Source organism: Erpetoichthys calabaricus, chromosome 14, assembly GCF_900747795.2.
Source record: "Erpetoichthys calabaricus chromosome 14, fErpCal1.3, whole genome shotgun sequence".
NCBI lineage: Eukaryota > Metazoa > Chordata > Cladistia > Polypteriformes > Polypteridae > Erpetoichthys > Erpetoichthys calabaricus.
In genome coordinates this window covers 43986491-44006395 of record NC_041407.2, presented here as the reverse complement: position 1 = coordinate 44006395, position 19905 = coordinate 43986491, and the positions used below count along the sequence as shown (strand labels likewise).

The 19905-nt window shown below is 37.1% G+C and overlaps 1 protein-coding gene across 1 annotated transcript in view; it reads left to right on the top strand.

The window, feature by feature from the left end:
* The first annotated feature begins 5383 nt into the window (after positions 1–5383).
* The window catches only part of sync (syncoilin, intermediate filament protein), a 28813-nt gene continuing 14291 nt past the window's right edge, over positions 5384–19905 (top strand). Inside the window, exons 1-3 of the mRNA XM_028818437.2 lie at positions 5384–6221; positions 13669–13793; positions 17148–17258. Coding sequence (XP_028674270.2) covers positions 5445–6221; positions 13669–13793; positions 17148–17196 — 951 coding nt within the window. The 5' untranslated portion in view covers positions 5384–5444 and the 3' untranslated portion in view covers positions 17197–17258. The remainder of the gene's footprint in view (positions 6222–13668; positions 13794–17147; positions 17259–19905) is intronic.

Here is a 19905-nt window from a genome sequence, read left to right as displayed (position 1 = left end):
CAATTAATTATCATTATTATTCATGGTATTCATATTCAAAATCTGTACTAACCCCTACTTTCTCTTCTGTTCTTTTTCTGGTTTTCTGGGGTGGCGATCTGTGCCACCACCACCTGATCAAAGCACCGTGATGTCCCTACACTGATGGATTAAAGGCCAGAAGTCCACATGACTGTCATCATTAAGTTCTTCCATGAGAACCCTGAATACAATGAGGACTGATCATTTATGTTAGGTAGAATACCTAGAGGGGGCTGGGCGGTCTTGTAGCCTGGAACCCCTGCAGATTTTTTTTTTTTTTTTCTCCAGCCGTCTGGAGTTTTTTTGTGTTTTTTCTGTCGTCTCTGGCCATCGGACCTTACTTATACTCTATGTTAATTAGTGATCCCTTATTTTAATTCTTATTTATTTTGTCTTTTTTTCTCTTTCTTCATCATGTAAAGCACTTTGAGCTACATTGTTTGTATGAAAATGTGCTATAGAAATAAATGTTGTTGTTATTTCAAATGCACATTGTTGAAAAGTTCTGTGTCTTTCCATAGAAATCATTAGAAACATTTTTGTGGCAATTTTTAAAAAATCTCATCCATATTTAGCCTCTCATAGCCATTTAATATTGCAAGAACTTACCTGCTTTCACCACTAAAACCTACACACATACAGTTTCTTTTGTTTTGTGCAAGATTACTTCTTTTATATAAATAAAATATTTGGTTGTAAAACTTAGCCAAAATATTAATGGTGGAATCGATCCAATCAGCTTCAGAAAATGCTAGGGAGTACCCCGTACGTAACATGCAGGGTTTTTTTTGCCTGACCACTGTAGGAAGTGAGCGAGGGATACCGGGCCAGAGGGGGGCAGGGGAGGGGAAAAGAAAGAGGTAAGTTAAGGGTAAGAGTAGAGACATTGAATGTTGGGACTGTGACAAGGACAGAAAAGAGTTGGGAGATTTGATAGAAAATAGGAAAGTGGGAGTGCTGTGTGTGTAGGAAACATGATGGAAAGAGAATGAGGCAAAAAAATTGGGAGGAGGCTTTAAGTTGTTATACAGTGGAGCAAATGAGCAAGAGAGAAATGGTGTTGGTATAGAAGTATGCAAAGAAATAAAAGATAGTCTTGTCAGTGTGAACAAGAGGAGTGATAGAGTGAGGAGTGTCAAGCTTAGCCTTTGTGAGACTGTAGTTAATGACATTTGTGCATTTGCTCCTCGAGTGAGCTGAGAGGAAGAGAAGTAGACCATTTTCAGGGCACAAATGGATGAAGAGCTTAGAGCAGTATAAGAAGGAGAAATTGTGATAGTTGATGGCGATCTAAATGGGCAAGTGGGAAAAAAGAGAGATGACAGAAAGGGTACATGGAAGATGGGGAGTGGGGGAGAGAAACAGGGACAGAGAGGGGATAGTAGATTTTGCTGTGGTGTTTGATTTTTAATAGTTAACACATTTTTTGAAAAGAACGTAAATCAGCTTGCAACTTGCAGTAATGGAGGAAGGTAATGCCAAAATGACTTTATAATGTGTAGAAGATCTCATTTGAAACAGATAAAGAATTGTAAGTTCATAAATATGCATGGAAACTGTGACAGTGCAGCATAAAATGATGGTGATGGACTGGGAGATCAGAATCAGTAGGAGAATTAAACCAGAGCAAGCAGCACCAAGGATAAATTAAGAACAGGTTTAGGGAGAAAATTGAAAATGAATTGCAGTCATTTGAGAGTGTGGAGGAATGGTGGGAGAGAAATAGCAAAGTTATGTTAAGAACATGTAAAGAGGTGTTGGGTTGGACGACAGGATGGAGCCCACCTGGGAACAAAGAGGTGCAGGATGTGATAAAAGATAAGAAGAAGTGAAAGAAATCAGTGAAAAAAGACAAGACACAAGCTTTAGAGGAAGTGTATGAAAAATTGTAGGCAAAAGAGGGAGAGAGCACAGCAAAGTCTAGGAACAAGAGTGACAAGGATTTTAGTCAGATAAGGAAGAAGAAAGATGGTATTAAATAATCATGATGGGATCAAGAATAGATGGGAGAGGTACTTTCAAAAGCTGCAGAATGAAGAAAATCTAAGGGTTGCATTTGTGGATAGAGTCCCAAATGAAGCGCTAGTACCAAAAATAAGGAGAGAAAATAGTAAAGGAGGAACTGAAAAGAATGAAAAATGGAAAGGCAACAGGACTGGAAGAAATTTCAGCAGAAGCAAGGAAGAGTTTAGGAGAAGAGGGAGTAAATGTGTTGTGGTACCTAATGCAGAAGATCCATGAACAGGGCAGAATACCAGAGGAGTGGAGGAAGTGTGATTTGTACATATTTATAAGGAGATATAAGGGTGATATTCAGGATTGTGAAAGTTATAGAGGGATAAGGCTGGTGCCACACACAATGTCAATTTGGAAAAGGATTATAGAAAGAAGGCTTAAAGAAGACATCACCATAAGGGAGGTGCACTTTGGTTATATTCCAGAGAAAAGAACAACTGATGCAGTCTTTGCATCGAGAGACAGCTCATAGAAAGGCATCTAGAAAAACACAAAGGTTTGCATAAGGTGTTCATTGATTTGGAGAAGACTTATGTCAAAAGGTCCAGAGGTACATGAGAGAGAAAGGAGTATCAGAAGTTTGTGAGATTTGCCCAGAGTATGTATGGGGAAGTGAGGACTCAGGTTAAACACAGTGTTGGGGTAATAGATATGATCCCAAATAGAGTAGGTCTTCTTTAAACCCTTACCTCTTTAATGTGCTTATGTAAATCTTGAATTCTGATTTCCTAAAAGTGTTTCTGTGATCAGGTTCTGATTTGATCTTTATCAGGTTTTAACTCTGCTCACTGTAAAATAGGTGCATGCTTAATGTTTTAATCCACATAAAGTGAGAGTATTATGAACTGTATTGTTCGAATGTTTTTTAGACATTATAATATTCAGAAATTAAAAAATGATGTGAAATAGAACATTTAACTAGAAAAACTCCCTTTATAAAAGGAAAAGTTAGTTAGGAATCAGTGGCAGGATTTTTCTTTTTTCCAAACAGAGAACATTGTTGCTTGGACTCAAAAATGATCAGTTGGAAGAAGAAATATAATTTTTAACTATATACATGGCCTATTTTAAAATGCTCAATTCACCACTTCAAGCCCATACATTCTAAATGGCCTATCCCTTCAGACCAATGCTGAGCATCTCTTTGAGTAATGCTTGTCTGACAGTTTTTGACCTTTAAATCTCCTAATTTAAAAATCCCTCCTCCTGCAGTCTAAATTGCAGCCTCTTGGGTCCTGCCCAGTAAGACCACTTTACTAATTTTACTGTCAGGGCCTATCTATATCTGCAAGAATATGGAGAATGTCAGTGAGTCTTATTGCTCTTCTCTCACTGGCCACACAGTTGTTGCCCCAGAGAAGAAGCATGTCTCCAGTTTCTTCCACTGTTTATTAATAAACACAGGCATAAGACTCTGTTATTATAGAAACAGGCCACCGAAGAAAGTAGTAACACCATCTACACAAGGTAAGCAACCTGTTCACTTTTGTTTTAAATGTAATTGAGTATGGAAATATTCCAGAGGCTACTACTGTTAACTGTAGCCCTTTATATTAGTGCTGTAAGTTATATTTAAACTCCTATGGGCCTGTAGTTTTTTTTTTCTTTTTTTAATCTGGAACAACCCCCAGTTTACAGGGTGTCTATGAATAAAAATATACTTATATTTTGTGGATCCTGCTCATCTGAACATGGTCAATAATATCCTGTCAGAGAAAATGTCATTATTAAGAAGACTGACCTTTTTCTAAATCCTCTTGACTTATTTCTTTTTTTCCTAAATGTTTCTGTAACTTCTCTTTTTATCTAGCATAATTCTCCAGATAAATATTGAGGTCTGTTTGAAATGTTTGACTCATAAATATTTCTTATTGCATACTCGGCCCATAATCTGATGAGGACTTTTTTTTTTTTTTTTTTTTTTTTTTTAATGACTTCAGCTGTTTTAACTGCATTCATGTGGGAATGTTTAAAATTTATAGATGAGTACACCTTAAATAAAGTATTACTATTTTTGCATGTACCTACAAATGTAAACTAAACACATACGGCATATCAGTTCTGAACAAAAACTGCTTGTTATCATCACTGTTGAAGCTGCATTGGGCAGCTGCTCTTTGGTCAACATGACAAAGTCAATTATATAATTTGCACTGCTGCAACTTCTCCAACTGAAAAATGCAACTTGGATGCATTAGCACACCTTGGCTTGGCTTGGCTTGGACAAATGCAACCTGCTTCTCTGTTCACATTCTCACTATATCTGAGGGATTTTTCTTCTTACATTTCAAAACAATGAAGGTTAGGTTAACTAACAACTTTAAATTGTCTAGCTTAGACACAGAAGTTAATGCTGCTGCTTAACAGCTCAAGAAGCCTGGTGTTGTGAGCTGATAGAAAAGCTCATCTCTAAGGACTGGTCAGTAAATATCATTAGACCAGGAAATGGAGCACAGAAGAACAACATGAAAGAATAATCAAAATAATAGCCTAAAGTTAAAACCAGGAAAGCAGAAATAGCAAAAGTCAAAGCCCAATATGTAACCCAAAATCAAAGTCGTAAAATAATCATTGCAAAATATCCTGACTGCCTTAAGTTCTTTTTCCAATAGAACTAGTAAGATTTTGCAATGTATTTTTATAGGCTCTGTGAAGGCATTTTAAAAAGTTGCTGTAGATTTTACACTGTAAACCAGTTCCCCTGTGAAATCCTGCTCACACAAATGATACCTTGTGAGAAGAACATGAACACAAAACAGTACCAGAATGATAACACCAAGACAAAAATCATTGCACAGATAATAACATCAGCAACCATAACACTCATCTCATCTCAAAGATGTGGCTGAAACACTGGCACCCTATATGGTGCTGAATCCTGCCAAGTGTACAGTATAATGACTCCAGGATACACACCTGTTCCCAGTGATCCTGAATGAGAGTAAGATAGATGAATGAAAAATGACCTGGTCTGAATGCGTGCATGAATGAGCCTTGCAGTGAACTATCACCTCATTCAAACCTAAAAATCTACATTTCACTAATTAGGTTCATTAAAAGGAAAGATGATGTGGAAATGGATGGGTCCTTCCATCAGAGGGTTTTTCTGTAAAAGTTGTGATTGTTACCCATTTAATCGTAAATGGTTCTCCTTGAGCTTTTTAATGTCACAACATAAGACACAGCAACTTCAAGTACTGAATTTCAAGAATATTAATGCAATGTATTTTAATGACTATTTCACTGGTAGCTTTAAGAGAGAAGAAAAATGTAATAGTTTACTAACCTTGCTTATTTCAGTTACAAATGTTAAAATGAAACAAAAATATTTCTAAATAAAATAACTATTATTAGCATATCCATTTGTAAACATTTCAGCAGCTAAGTATCATTCAACTCTGAGACACATGATGGACAGCCAGGAATCAACAGAAAATTCAGATCCAATTCCACAAGTTCACACTATGCAAGAACTAAATAGCAGATTTGAAAAGTGCATTGAAGACATGGAGCAGATGGAAGCCCAGAGAGACAGACTGGTACAGGAACTCATCCTGTTACAGGAACCTATGCTGCAGGAAATCAAGGGACTTCACCAGCAGCTCACAACCATCTTTGCAGAAAAAGCCAAGGTGGAAATGGAGTGTCAGTCTCTGAGAGAGGAGATCCATCTGGTGAAGGTTCATATCTTTACAACTACCAGGGATTGTGTGCAATGTCAGTACATCCTAGAGAAACAACGGCATGATGTGGCACAGCTCTCAATAACCCAGGAAGAAATGCAAGAACAAGTTCTGTCACTTTCAGCAGAGTGTTCCCAGCTGAAAGACTCCCACAAGGAAAGAGTGGACCAGCTAAGGCACAGGCAAGACAAGAGCCTGGCATCCCGTAGAAGCTTAGACCTCTCAGACTGTCACCGAATCTCCCAGGAGTTTGAAAGCTTCTTAAAAGATGGCAGGAAAATCCTGGAAGAGTGTTATGAGCCTAGGCTTGGTGAACTTTTGAAACTGAGACACAAGACAGCAGAGGCAATGAAAATTACGCAAGAGCAGACAAAAATTTTGAAAGAGAGGCTGAGGCCTCTGCTGCATCAGGTAAAGGATCTGAGCCTGAAGCAAAAATGTCTAGTGGAGCGCATCAGATTGATTCAACAGCAGAGAGAAGAAGATGTTTCCCAATATCGGGTAAGGAGATGGGCTGGTGGGTCCAAACTTAAAATATACATTGCAAGAAACCTAAAGGTCATTAATAGATGTTTGACTTCATCTGTGTTCAACAATAGATGGCAATTTTCAAATTAGTCATTTTTAAACTAGGAAAGTGTACTTCCACTTTAGAAAATATTTACTGCATTTTTATGTTTTGCTACCTACATTTTGAATGCATTATAAAAGGAGAGTACCCTCCTAGAGTCTGTACACATGTAAAAAGAGGTCATCACACAATACATGCCTGTTTAGCTTATATCACTCTCTCTGTTGTAAGAGGTATTTCACTCACTTTCCCATTTTGTCAAAAACGAATTGAAGCAGTCCCTTCTCATCAGACACTATCACCTCAGTCTCTCTTCATCTCAACTCTCTTTCCGATTCTAAACTCAGCCATCCAAGTATTAAGCCTGCATAAAACCCCAAGACACAAACTTACTTCTAAGGTCAAGGGCAGGTCTTCATTGGCCAAATGGACATCAGAGTAGATATTCCCCTATTGCCTCATCATGGCCCTAAACCCCTTATTCTTTTTAGGTGTATAAATGCTCACATCTTAAATTTTGCTCCCCATTCCCTTAAAAAAGTAAAACATTAGCACTTCATTTAATCAAGGACTGCATGCTGCCACCTAGCTCTAGAAGGGACAGGATAGCAAGCCACCATGCCAGTTTCCCTTAAAATGGAAACGGGGTCTAAGTGTCTTGTCAGAACTACATGTCCTTCCACTCTCTCGCTCTAAGCTAGCGGGTGAGGCACCCCAAGCCCTTGCTGTGTTTCTTAATCTTTAGGAAACTACTGGACTCGCATCCGTACTAGGACATTGTGCCTAACAGGGTATACCATCTCTGTGCATATTGTCACCATGCCTATGTGTGTTCTCCTCCCACATTCAAAAGAAGTATATATTGGGTTAGTTGGTAACTTTAAGTTGACTTTGTAGCAAAATGTGCTACATGTAAACACCCCGATTTACTCAGACCCTGCTGCAGACTAAAAAGGTGTGAATTAACATATAGACATCCCATTTAAATGATGCCCACAGCTTATCATGTAACAAATGAAGAGCATGTGCCAGAGAGGGAGGTAAATGTATATATCTGGGCCATAGCCACAGTATTCCTTTCACAAAAATCTGTTGTCCAGATAAAGTGAAATGCCTGTTGTCTTGCAGTATGCAATTAATGCTTATTTAAGCACTTCAATCACATTTTTAGTCATGAGGCTACCAAAAGATTTTCTGGACTGTGTATGCTTTGTGATGAAATATCAAATGGGTTTTAAATACTCAATATAGGCACAGAGTAATATGCTCAAAGTTTTATCCCATTTTTGTTTAAAAAAATTAAATTGTTTGGTTTGAACAACATTTCAATGTGTCTTGATTGAAATTGGTTTTCTAATCCATTTATTATGGCCATTGACTAGGTTAGATTTTGTACCAGTGGTGAGGGAAGATGTTTTTTTTTTTTTTATTGTTTACTGCTGAGAATGATATACAGGCAGCCCGGAAAAAGGGTTTATTCATCTTTGTGTAACAATTCACCTAGGATGAAAATACATTTTTAGGAGACACACAAACATACTGCACAGTCGCCTAGAATAGTTACAAGCCATATCATTAAATTGCAAAATCAGAGCCAAGCATGAAAGCCTAACAGCTGAATCAGTAAGAGTTTGCTTCTCTTATCAGCCTCTTCATGGGCAAACATGAGTGCCTGCTAATATTTAACTAGCTTCAAAAGTACAAACAAGAACATAAGGCATAGCTGAAACAAACAGAACAAAAAAAAACTCACAATATTTTGATTAAAATACTAAAGAAATTAACATGCAATGTACACAACAGCAAATTCAACTATGGAAGACAAAGCCTAGTAATTCCCAGAGAAGAGCTTGCTATCTTAATATTGTTGGAGATGCTTGAACAAAAAGGAAAATATGTACTCCTGACAATACTCTGAGACAGTGTTTGTCAACCATTGGGTCATGAGTCGCTATTGTTTATATTGGTAGTGGGTTGCCATTCTCACAAGGGCAAAATCCCCTTCCCACCCTATTGATTGCTTGGGGGGGGGGGAGTGGGGGGGGGTATGGAGGTGGGGGGCCTGGGAAGCAATCACGATCTTACTAGATTTTCCACGGACTGCTGATGGAACATGAAGAAACTCGTATGGGGAAAAAGCAGGTTACGACACCAAAAGGGTTGAGAAACACTGCTCAGTGACAAAATACATGATATGCCAGACTAGATTATAGAAGATTGCTGTCCTAAAAGAAACATGGAAAACAAATGTGCGATTTGAAGAACTGTCCAAAACTGACTGACATAAATGATATCATAATAATTTTTGATTAAAAAAGGCTTGTCACTTTGCTCTGCAAGCAAAAATATTTGTTCTGCTGACTTTTTTTTCTTTTTAAACAAAATTGACAGCTAATTAACAAACCTTCAGAACCAGAAAGGTTTGAATCACATCCATAGTGGTGTTGCTCTTCATTTACCCAATTGACTCTCAATGTCACTGTTGTGCTTCAGAGTGTATCACCATTCTACTCACACAAAAAGTGGAGAATATGTTCTGACATAAGTCAAATACAAATGGCAAAGTAATTAATTACATTTAAAGGAATAAATTAATTGTAAACTGTATTTATGGGACGGACAGCTTTTCACATCCACTACCCTATGCGAGTAATACAAACGACTCTCACAACTAGAGTGTATTATTAGTTTAAAGAGTGATCAACCAGGCCAACTTTCCTAATAGGGCAAAACAAAAATCAGTGTGCTTTAATCAGAACCCTGGCAGTTTCAATTAAATGAATACTTTAATTCTTTCTAGAGAAGTGTCTTTCCTTTATTTTTTAAGGCAAACTTGTTAAGTGCCATGCCATCTATTATGTCACCATATTCACACAGGCTCAAAAGCAGCTAAGCTCACCATAGTAACCAGCATAATACCAATATTGGATTAATCATCAAAGACATACCAAAAAGGGTGCAAACTATAAATAAAAATAACAATAAAAAAATACATCATGAAAAAATATACCAAACACCCCTTAAAAAATATTGAAGGAAAGAAGATCATGACACCCTGGCATTATCACTGCCTGTGTGGAGTCTGCATTTTCTTCCTGTATCTAAATGAGCTTTCCTCCCACATTCCCAAAGATGTACATGTTAGGTTAATTGGCACCTTTTTTCCCAGTGTGCTGGTGGTGCCTAGTTTCTGCAGGTATGCTCTTCAGGTCTCTGTGATCCTAAACTAGATAAGTTGGTTATAGAAAAGGTGGATGTTAACTACAGTTTAGGAATGTACAGTACATAGGTGTGTCTGCTTGGAAATCATCTCAACCAGCAGACAAAACCTCACAAAGATGTTTGGAAAGTAGCTTCTATTGTAAATGATAGACAATTGCCCAGATTTTTTTTATCAAATTCAAAGTGATTTTTGGCAGAAAATTACAAACTTGTGTTTAATTTCACTTTATACTATAAAAAACGTAAAAATTAACTTTATGAAGGCTTTATACTTACAAGTCAAACATAAAAAGCTACCTTTAGCCATACTTTATGCAATTCTGTGATTAAAAGTAAAATAAGTTGGAATTCATTATATTCATGCAGATGGTAGAAAGTGAAAGAATTCTGGGTAAGCTTGTAAATGAGAAAGAAATCATAAAGTTGTAAGCAATAATCAGTTTAATAGTGTTTCTCCCAGGAAGTATGTTAAAGTCAATTAAGGCAGACCCCAATTTTTTAAAGCTCCTTGCACTTAGAAACACCTTTTTATTGAAGTAAGGTCTCTGACTTAACACTGAAACTTCACTGTAAATTTCAGAGGTGCAACTTCTGAGTCACAAAACTTGCTGAACTGTGGTTACATGTAAAACATGAGCAATTCTGATCTCAGTGTTGGGACTTACGTTTAAAGAGATTATCAAGAGGAGAGCGCCCACTTGTGATGCCAAATAGCAATTAACTGCATTTTTTATTATTTCTTCACCTAGTTCTACACTTTTAGGTTGGCCGAACTTTTACAATGGAGAAGTCTGGAATACAATACATACTGTACATCTACATTCTACTATACAGTAAAAGCTAAGGCCTGTGTGAGTGTGTGTGTGTGGGTACCTCCGAGCTATCTGATTGATCAGTTTGGCACTGGTGATTCAATCAAAGAAGAAGTGTGAGTGCAGGAGGCACACAAGGAAGAGTAAGGGTGCAGGAGGCACAACGACAATCACCTTCAAAGACGGGAAGAATAAAAGCAGACAGAAGGTGAGCAAGGCGCCTCGAAATGACAGTCTGAGAAGTGGGCTTTATAGGCACACGCTCAAAAGAGAGAGATGGACTAGAGAGATTCAGATACAACAGGATACCAAGGAAAGGCACTGAAGGTACATTAAGGCCAAGAGATAGTCATTATTTTTTAAATTAATTCTACAGTATTACCTAGTTTGAACAGGTAATGTAACTAGTATAAAATAAAAAAAATGCAAACATTTGAAAACATTATGTTAAGCTATTCATTTAAAAAGTGATAATGGTTTAAGTAATCGGATTTTAGGAAAGCATACCAAGCAAATAGTAAATATTTAATACCCAGTCTAAGGCAAAACTTTTTATACCATCATGTCATTTCCACAAGCACAATCTACCCTTCAGTGATCTCCCATGGGTGCTCTGGCTCCACCTGCATTTTATCATGACAAGCATTATGGACACTGATACTGCTGCCTGCTGGGGCTGAGGAACAAAGATCCTCCTATAATCAGCAAATTCTGATTATACGTCTGACCAAGTGGGCCACCTCCTGCGGTGGGTTGGCACCCTGCCCGGGATTGGTTCCTGCCTTGTGCCCTGTGTTGGCTGGGATTGGCTCCAGCAGACCCCCGTGACCCTGTGTTCGGATTCCATGGGTTGGAAAAGGGATGGATGGAAGTGGGCCATCAACCATAAGATAAAGCTTCTTGGTCCTTCTGATCTCTGCAGGGAGGATAAATTGTTGTATCCAGTCTTTAAATTTCTACATATAAAGGGGATACCGTACCCAAATCATCTCACTTCATTATTTGGTCAGTAAAGGAATTCAATACAAAATCATGTAATACTTACTAAAAAATCCACTTTAGTCTATTTTTCAAAAGGTCACTCTTTCTTGGAAATTGTGGATCTGTCTAAAGTGTGGTAAATATTTAATTACTTATTTCAGAATTCATTAAACCTGTTGGTCCATCTATCAGTTCTCAGAACTGCTTAATCCAGAATTTAGACTTTAGGGGGGTAGCTACCTGTCCCGAGCAGCACTGGGAGCAAGACAGAAATCAATTTGGACACAGTGCAGTCCACAACCTAGCACACTCACACACAAGTGACCATTCTGTTATACTGCACCTGTGTAAACAATTAAAACTACTGAATTATGTTGTTTGTGATGTAGCTGGGAACTAGGAGTACTCCAAAGAAGGAATATTCACTTGGGCACAACATGAATATGTAAAATATATAAAGATAGTAATTGGCCAGCAATTTCTGCATTATGAATCTTGTCTTGTCAAAGCACTATATTAATATACATTATTGAAAAGGGTCAACCATATTATTAACTAACCAATCATCACCTAAAAACCTTGAACACAGATGCCTGTTGATGGATTAAATGTGAGAAGTCAAATTTCCAAAGCAACTTAAATTCAGGTCATGTTGCCTTATTTCTTCTCTCATTTCACAAACATTGATTCACTTTTATAAGACGTTAAGAATGCTGTGTGGAATAAGCAAGCATGCAACACAAATGAATCTATGTACTGTTCTAAAAGATTTTGGTATGCAAATGGTGCATTAAGTATTTTATTCATTTTCTTTTCAATTTATGAATTCACTTTTCTGTTTTTAACTGGTCAGTGCGGCTGCCTCACAACACCATAATGTCAGATGTAAATCCTGCCCCACATACTGTATGGATGGAGTCGCCAGTACAAATGTCTAATTTAGAAGCTCTGCACAATTCCTAAGTGTTTTAACTGGGATGGATAATGTATTTCTTTTATTGTATGGTATTAGTTAAAGTGACAAGTATAAAATAAACAGGTGATCTGCTGAAATGCAATACAAATTAAGCAGGAGCTGTTAACTCATTTCACTTCATGACTGCTTGCTAATCATTCAGTGGCTGCTTAAATGATAATCATTGAGAAAATACTAGATAACAACATCTTGGTAATCTCAGGACAACTATGGGGCACTAGCTTGAGGCAATTCACACATTATATATATATATATATATATAATATACAAACACACACATATATATTTATATTATATACACATACATACACAGTGTCTTAGGGGGCCAGTTTAAAGTTGCTAATTCATTACCTTCCCTGCAGAGCAGCCGCATGTGGGAGGAAACCAGAGTACTCGAATAAAAGCCAGCAGAACACAAGGAAAATGTGCAAAATTCACAGCAACAGGGATTGAGGTGGGAGGTGAGCCCATATTACTGGAGCACTGAGGCAGAAAAACCAAACACTAAGCCAACATGCAATACAAAACAGCCACAGGGATGGAGGGTCTAGAATGAATCTGTGGAATCTACAAAAGTACAAAAACCTTGCATAATCAGAAAAAAGCAGAAGGGAAATAGTCTCTGCTTAATACATTAGTTATTGGAATGAATATTAACAGCTATAGCTAAAAACTGCTGTTTTGCAAATTTAAATTATGGTCTAACCTTATGTCTTTGGCAAATTTAGTCCTAATTATTTAAAGCATTCCCCCTACTAGGCAAACTAGATTGGGACCCTCTACTCTGGTCATGGAGGGCTGCTGAAGTTACAGAATGCTTTCTTTTTTTTAACTTGGTAACTCATTAGGAAACCAATCTTTGCAGATAAAATTAAACATTTGTTAAGTTTTGTTATGTCTTATTTTTTATTTTATAAATTTATCATTTTAAAAGATATCATCCAAATGATTTGTGGTCCAGATTACAAATCCTCCATTTTTTTCAAAATATTTTAGGTAATTCATATTAAACATGCTACTTGTTAAGAACACACAAAAAAAATAAAAACGGAGAATGTACCTGTTCAAGACTAAAAAGCAATTAAGTGATGGGAGACATAAGAAGTGAGTTAACAGAAAATAAAGTACAAAACAAAACCAACTGGCTTCTAAAAAAGAAACTGAGTTAGAACAAAAACCTTCAGCCAGTGTGGCCCCTCAGGAGTGAACATAAGGACCACTGCCTTAGTCTGTAAAATGAGTAAAACTCAGAAGGGACATTTGTGTATTGTACAAGAATTAGACCACAATACCTTTTATTAACTGGCAAGTGTGCTGTCCAGAATTATTTTGAAACAAGTTAAGAAAGCTGCACTCTTTTTAATGAAAGTCTAATATTTTAATCAGGAAACTGTGGACAGATTGGAGGAAGCTATTCGGGAACTGAAAACCATGGTGCAGCTCCAGAAACTGAAAAATGAGGAGACGGAGACGATCAAGAAGAACCTTTCCCAAGAGCTGGCAGATTACAAGTAACTTGTTAACAACTCTGTTATCGCTCTTTTATTTAAACATTGTGTAAGGCTGGAAACTTTTGGAAGTATTGACCAAAAACTTACCTTGTAACTTTACTGAAGTTTTATAAGCAGCTGTTTCACAACTACATTATCACCGCTTTATTTAGATATTGTGTAATGCATAAAACACTGGAGCAGCGCAAGCGAACACTTGAGTCACAGCTTTGCTATGCCTTATTCGGGTCAAGTACATGTCAAGAATGAGCAGCAGAAAATGTAATCCCTACAGACACAAAAGCAGAAGCTGTATGAGCTGTAATGTGTAAAGTAATGAAACAAAATATATGGTATGGTCACGAGTTTGAATCACATGGTCATGTCTTATCATTTCATCAGTATATAGATCCCAAGTTTGTCACTGTAACTAGTTAACACAAATTTGACATCCCTGTATCATGGCCACAAAATATTTAACCAAGTAACCTGTGAACACAATACTCCAATGAGTTGACTGAACAAAGCACACTGCTGACAGGACTGCTAGAGGATGTGTGTTTTTTCAGTTACTAGCCACTCTCAAATAATTGCATGTTACAGTGCATTTGTGCACAGATATGTGTGCAATTATGAAACTGCACCAGGTCCCAGGCTGCTTCTCGCCATCTAGAACTGCATCAACAAGTCAAAAACATTGGTCTGAAAATGAAACAACAAAAACTTAGATTGCAAATATGTTTAAACAATTTAAACATCAAAACACTATTTTTATTACAAATCTTTCATAAAATTTTAGATCTATAGTATATTATTAAAATAAGTTTGAAAAATAGAACACCACATATACAGTAGCTGTCACACAATGCCATGTGCAAACTCTTTTTTAATGTTTATTAAGGTATGCCTACCACATTCCAGTGAAGAATAAAGGAGAATAGCTTTGTTCTACCACCAACTCTGCTAGAAAAAAGCATGACAATGGTCTAGTACAATTTATGCAAAAATGGTTGCATTAATTGACACTGCAAGATCTTACGCGGCATTATAGCACTTCTCCTTTGAGTTCTGGGTGTCAGGGAAAGGCATATGAGGTGCCTGTGTCTCAACGGGTAGCCGCTATTACCTGGCACAAGTACACAGTTGATGTTATAATGAATAGTACAGGCCATATGAATAACTGAGGATTCAGCGAGTTACTTCCCAACTAGCCAGCCACCACGTACAGCAAATAATGTCTGTCAAAGCTACTTTGCTTCAAAATAAATCAATTATCCTGCATGATCCAAGGGTGTTGCTATTTTTCAGTTTCCCTGAAATGTTGCATATGGATGAGTCAGAGTTGCTGTAAATATACACCTATTTCCCAATTAAGTTTATAAAACCCTACATTTGCATGGGAAGTTCCGCATACACATTTTAAGCCTTTTAACGTCTCCAAAACCAAGGAGATGGACATGGACTACCGTAGGTCTAGACCTCCACTGAGACCGGTCTCCATTGAAGGGGTTAATGTGGAGTAGGTCAAGACCTATAAATACCTTGGAGTACAGTTGGATGATGGGCTGGACTGGTCAGAGAACATAAAAGGCTCTGTTCAGGAAGGAACACAACTGGCTATTTTCTGCAAAGGCTAGGCTCTTTTAACATAAGCAAGAATTTTCTTTCTCTAAGGATCAATGAGGTATCTAGCTAGCAATCTATTTGTTGCGTACGCAAGCATTATAAATGAGGCCCCTGGTGTACATTAAAAATATTTGCTATTCTGTACTGTTTGGGTAAAAACACACTTTTGTACAGTCTGTGCTTTCTTTTATGTTTGTATTTAACAACAATTTTGATGCAATTATCCCTCTCTTCTGTCTAAAACTAGCAAATGGGCACCGAACAAGATTGCATGTATTTTTGGCACACATGGATCATTGAGCCAGCTATAAATAAGCATAAATTTTATGAAGGCTGTTGTCTCCTATTCCAATCAACTGAAAATGTAGTTTGCTATAAAACCTTCCTCTCTATGCATTTTTCAACTTTTAAAAACTCGGTGATACCAGAGTGAAAAAATAAACTAATGTGAATTTACAACTAAAAAAACAGATAATGTACTGGGGATACTTTAGTAGTAGTACACTGTAAAACTCCTTATGTGAGGGCTTTATCCCCTAGTGTTTGTTTACTTATCTAAAATTAAGTTAAACATTTAACTATATTGTTTCAGTTACTGTTTACATTAATGAAAATTCTGTTTAGACCAAAGATTTTAAATACTGTTATATATATTAAAAAAAAAAAAAAAACACAAAAGCTTCCCAAATTGTATACCTTTACCAAGACAGCACAAAATTTTGCCATGCAAGACCCAAAAAATGACCATAGTTAAAAACAGCATCTATATAATCACAGCAGCAGTGACCACCGGCAGTGAGGGAAAGTGGACATCACAAAGGGAGGGTGTTTGGATGTGCAGGTTAATACAGTACATTGACATGCAAAACAATCAGCACTGGGAAAAACCAGTGTCTCTTGGAATATATTCTTCCTACACAAAAATACTAAACATGTGCATCTACTACAAAATAATTTTTATTGTGGTCCAAAATTTCATGTGAGAAAATGCATGTTCAGAAAATGGATTGATACAGGACTCTTTCAAGTTTAAGCAGTGTGTGAACACTATAAACCATAGAAAGTGGTCTCAATTTGCAAAATATCTTTTAGATCTTAGCAAAAAGATACCAGATTATCCAAAAGGAAGTATTTCCTACGTATATAAAAATCAGAAAAAATTATAATGATTTTTACTATTTCAACAGTACTGGTAGATGGTAAAGGACAGAGTCATGAGACAAACAGGCTTCTTCTTTCGGCTGTTCCCATTAGGGGTGGCCACAGCAGATCATCTTTTTCCATGTTGTCCTGTACTCTTCATCTTTCTCTGTCACTTCCATCATCTGCATGTCCTCCCTCGACACATTCATAAACCTTCTCTTAGGCCTTTCTCTTGCCTGGAAGCTCTATCCTTAGCATTCTTTTCCCAATATATCCAGCATCGCTCCTCTGCACATGTCCAAACCAACGCAATCTCGCCTCTCTGAATGTCTCCAAACCATCCAACCTGAACTCACCCTCTAATGTACTCATTTCTAATCCTGTCCATCCACGTCACATCCAATGCAAATACTACACGTAATTGAATGTAAACTAACAAAATGAAACACTATTAAAATAAAAACAGTATAATTAGTTGACTCTTCCTAAAGCATAAAATTAATAAATTCCTTTTAATATTGTCTCTGCAAAAAATGAAAAAAATGTACATTTTTATTAAATTAGGCAGAGTTTGAACAAGTATGTTTCTTCTTTGTTTTTAAACAGGTGCTACACTGATGCTTATAGAAAACTTGTTAAAGGGAAAAAATCCTGAAGTTTTTAATTATTCCTCTTTAAGCAGCAGGGAAGCAGCATAATCTACAAATGCCTGACAAGGTAAATCAATATTAAAAGATTTTTTTTCCCCTCAAATCTTAAAAGACCCTTTGACTGCTATGTTTAGATGGTCATTTTATTTAATATCATGCCATACACTTTGAACAACATAGGTTTGAATTAGTGCAACATGAGAAGATGAGAGATAGAGAGAGATACTTTATCTAATTGTGAATTTCCCATTGGGATTAATAGTCAGGTTTAACAGACAATGGAATAGTGCAAAATAGCTATCTAAAGATTCACTGCTTTACAAAGCAGAAGAAACAAAAATGTATGCTCAGTCAAAAATTCTCCTTTGACTTTATAATCAAGCAATGTCAATTTAAGATACATATATCAGCAATGGACATATATGGGAGAAAACAAAATCTCTTAAGAAAACTCAAATGTAAACACATCTAAGCCTCGACAAGTGTTTACTATAAACTACCCTTACATGTATTACTGCTGCATTTTCATCTTCACATTTTTATTCACTTTATTTTTATGGATGTTTTACCAATTTATCAAGAAAGTAGAAGGCACAAAAAAAAATATAGTGTTTAATTCTTCATTGTCAGTATATTTCATGAAACAGTTCGATCTGGTTTTATTGTGCATTTTGAGGTTTTGTTTGAAGACCACACACAAGTACCCTGAAAGTTGCTCTTTAACTGAATTGTCACTGCTGTTTTGTATTAGAACTAGCCATGGTACCTGTTGAAAACAGTAATAGAATTAAAAAAAAAAAAAAAAATGCTATTGCATGCCTTACATCTACTTTCAACACCTTTCCTCTGCGTGTGCATGTATGTAAGTCTCTTAACCAGCACTCCATCTTGAGAATGTTCCCGTAAAGACTGCTTCTCGGACTATTTTATTCCAAGACACGTTTCTCACCTCCTGTTCAGTTTTATACTTGCCGTCTTTGAAGACAACTCTCTCAGCACGCCTCATATGTCTTTACTCCTCCTCATGCATCTCACACTCACGCTTCCTCCTTTGTTACATCACCAAAGCTAAAACTGACCGATCAGATTGCTCAGGAGAACTGGACACACAGACCTCAGTGTTTTATTATAGTACAGTAATCCCTCCTCCATCGCGGGGGTTGCGTTCCAGAGCCACCCGCGAAATAAGAAAATCCGCGAAGTAGAAACCATATGTTCATATGGTTATTTTTATATTGTCATGCTTGGGTCACAGATTTGCGCAGAAACACAGGAGGTTGTAGAGAGACAGGAACGTTATTCAAACACTGCAAACAAACATTTGTCTCTTTTTCAAAAGTTTAAACTGTGCTCCATGACAAGACAGAGATGACAGTTCAGTCTCACAATTAAAAGAATGCAAACATATCTTCCTCTTCAAAGGAGCAAACAAATCAATAGTGCTGTTTGGCTTTTAAGTATGCGAAGCACCGCGGCACAAAGCTGTTGAAGGCGGCAGCTCAAACCCCCTCCGTCAGGAGAGCAGAGAGAGAGAGAGACAGATAAAAAAAATCAATACGTGCCCTTCCTGCTTTTAAGTATGCGAAGCACCGTGCAGCATGTCCTTTCAGGAAGCAGCTGCACAGAAGGTAGCCAACGTGAAGATAATCTTTCAGCATTTTTAGACGAGCGTCCGTATTGTCTAGGTGTGCGAACAGCCCCCCTGCTCACACCCCCCTACGTCAGCGCAAGAGAGAGAGAGAGAGAGAGAGAAGTAAGCTGGGTAGCTTCTCAGCCATCTGCCAATAGCGTTCCTTGTATGAAATCAACTGGGCAAACCAACTGAGGAAGCATGTACCAGAAATTAAAAGACCCATTGTCCGCAGAAATCCGCGAACCAGCAAAAAATCCGCAATACATATTTAAATATGCTTACATATAAAATCCGCGATAGAGTGAAGCCGCGAAAGGCGAAGCGCGATATAGCGAGGGATCACTGTAGATTTGATTGCTATGATGGATGCATAACAAAGTTTGGCTTCCTTTTCTCATTATGGAAAATGACTGATACTGTACATTTGATATTTTTTTGGTTATCGTAACAAATCAAACATTTAAAGTGCCTTAAACAGGCATTTACAGATAACCAATGCTTATTTTAGTTAATTCAGCCAATTAGTAGCTTCACACAGTCTGTCCCATATTTGGATAATGACTAGACACACAGTGCCTGAATAATGAGGTACAATGAAAAAAAATATTCCAGTCATTTGTATTTCATTTTTGCCTCACCTGTAAAACAGAAAAATGGGAGAATAATTTAGTTTAGTCCCATAGGGAATTCCTTGACCAACTGCAACCATATTAGTTATCCACATTTTTTTTTTTTTTTGTTAAATAAAGAATGATGGCTTTCATGTAGCCATGGGACTAACAACAGCTTATACTTCTTGCAATTTAAATGTTTTTCTATACTGATTGCTGGCAATCTTATTTTTTCCTCGATAAATACTCACTCATTTTAGAGTGTTTTTGTAAAGTTCTTTGAACAGTTTGCTACAATATGATGGTGAATGACATTGTCCATTGTCGACTGGCATTCCACATCCCCATTGTAAATAAAAATTGTTGGGCTCCAAACATTCACAGAAGCACTAAACCAAGCAGCCACAACATTTTTTTTCAAATCGTGCATGCCCCACAAGAAAGCCGTCAAGCACTCATTCTGTCCATTT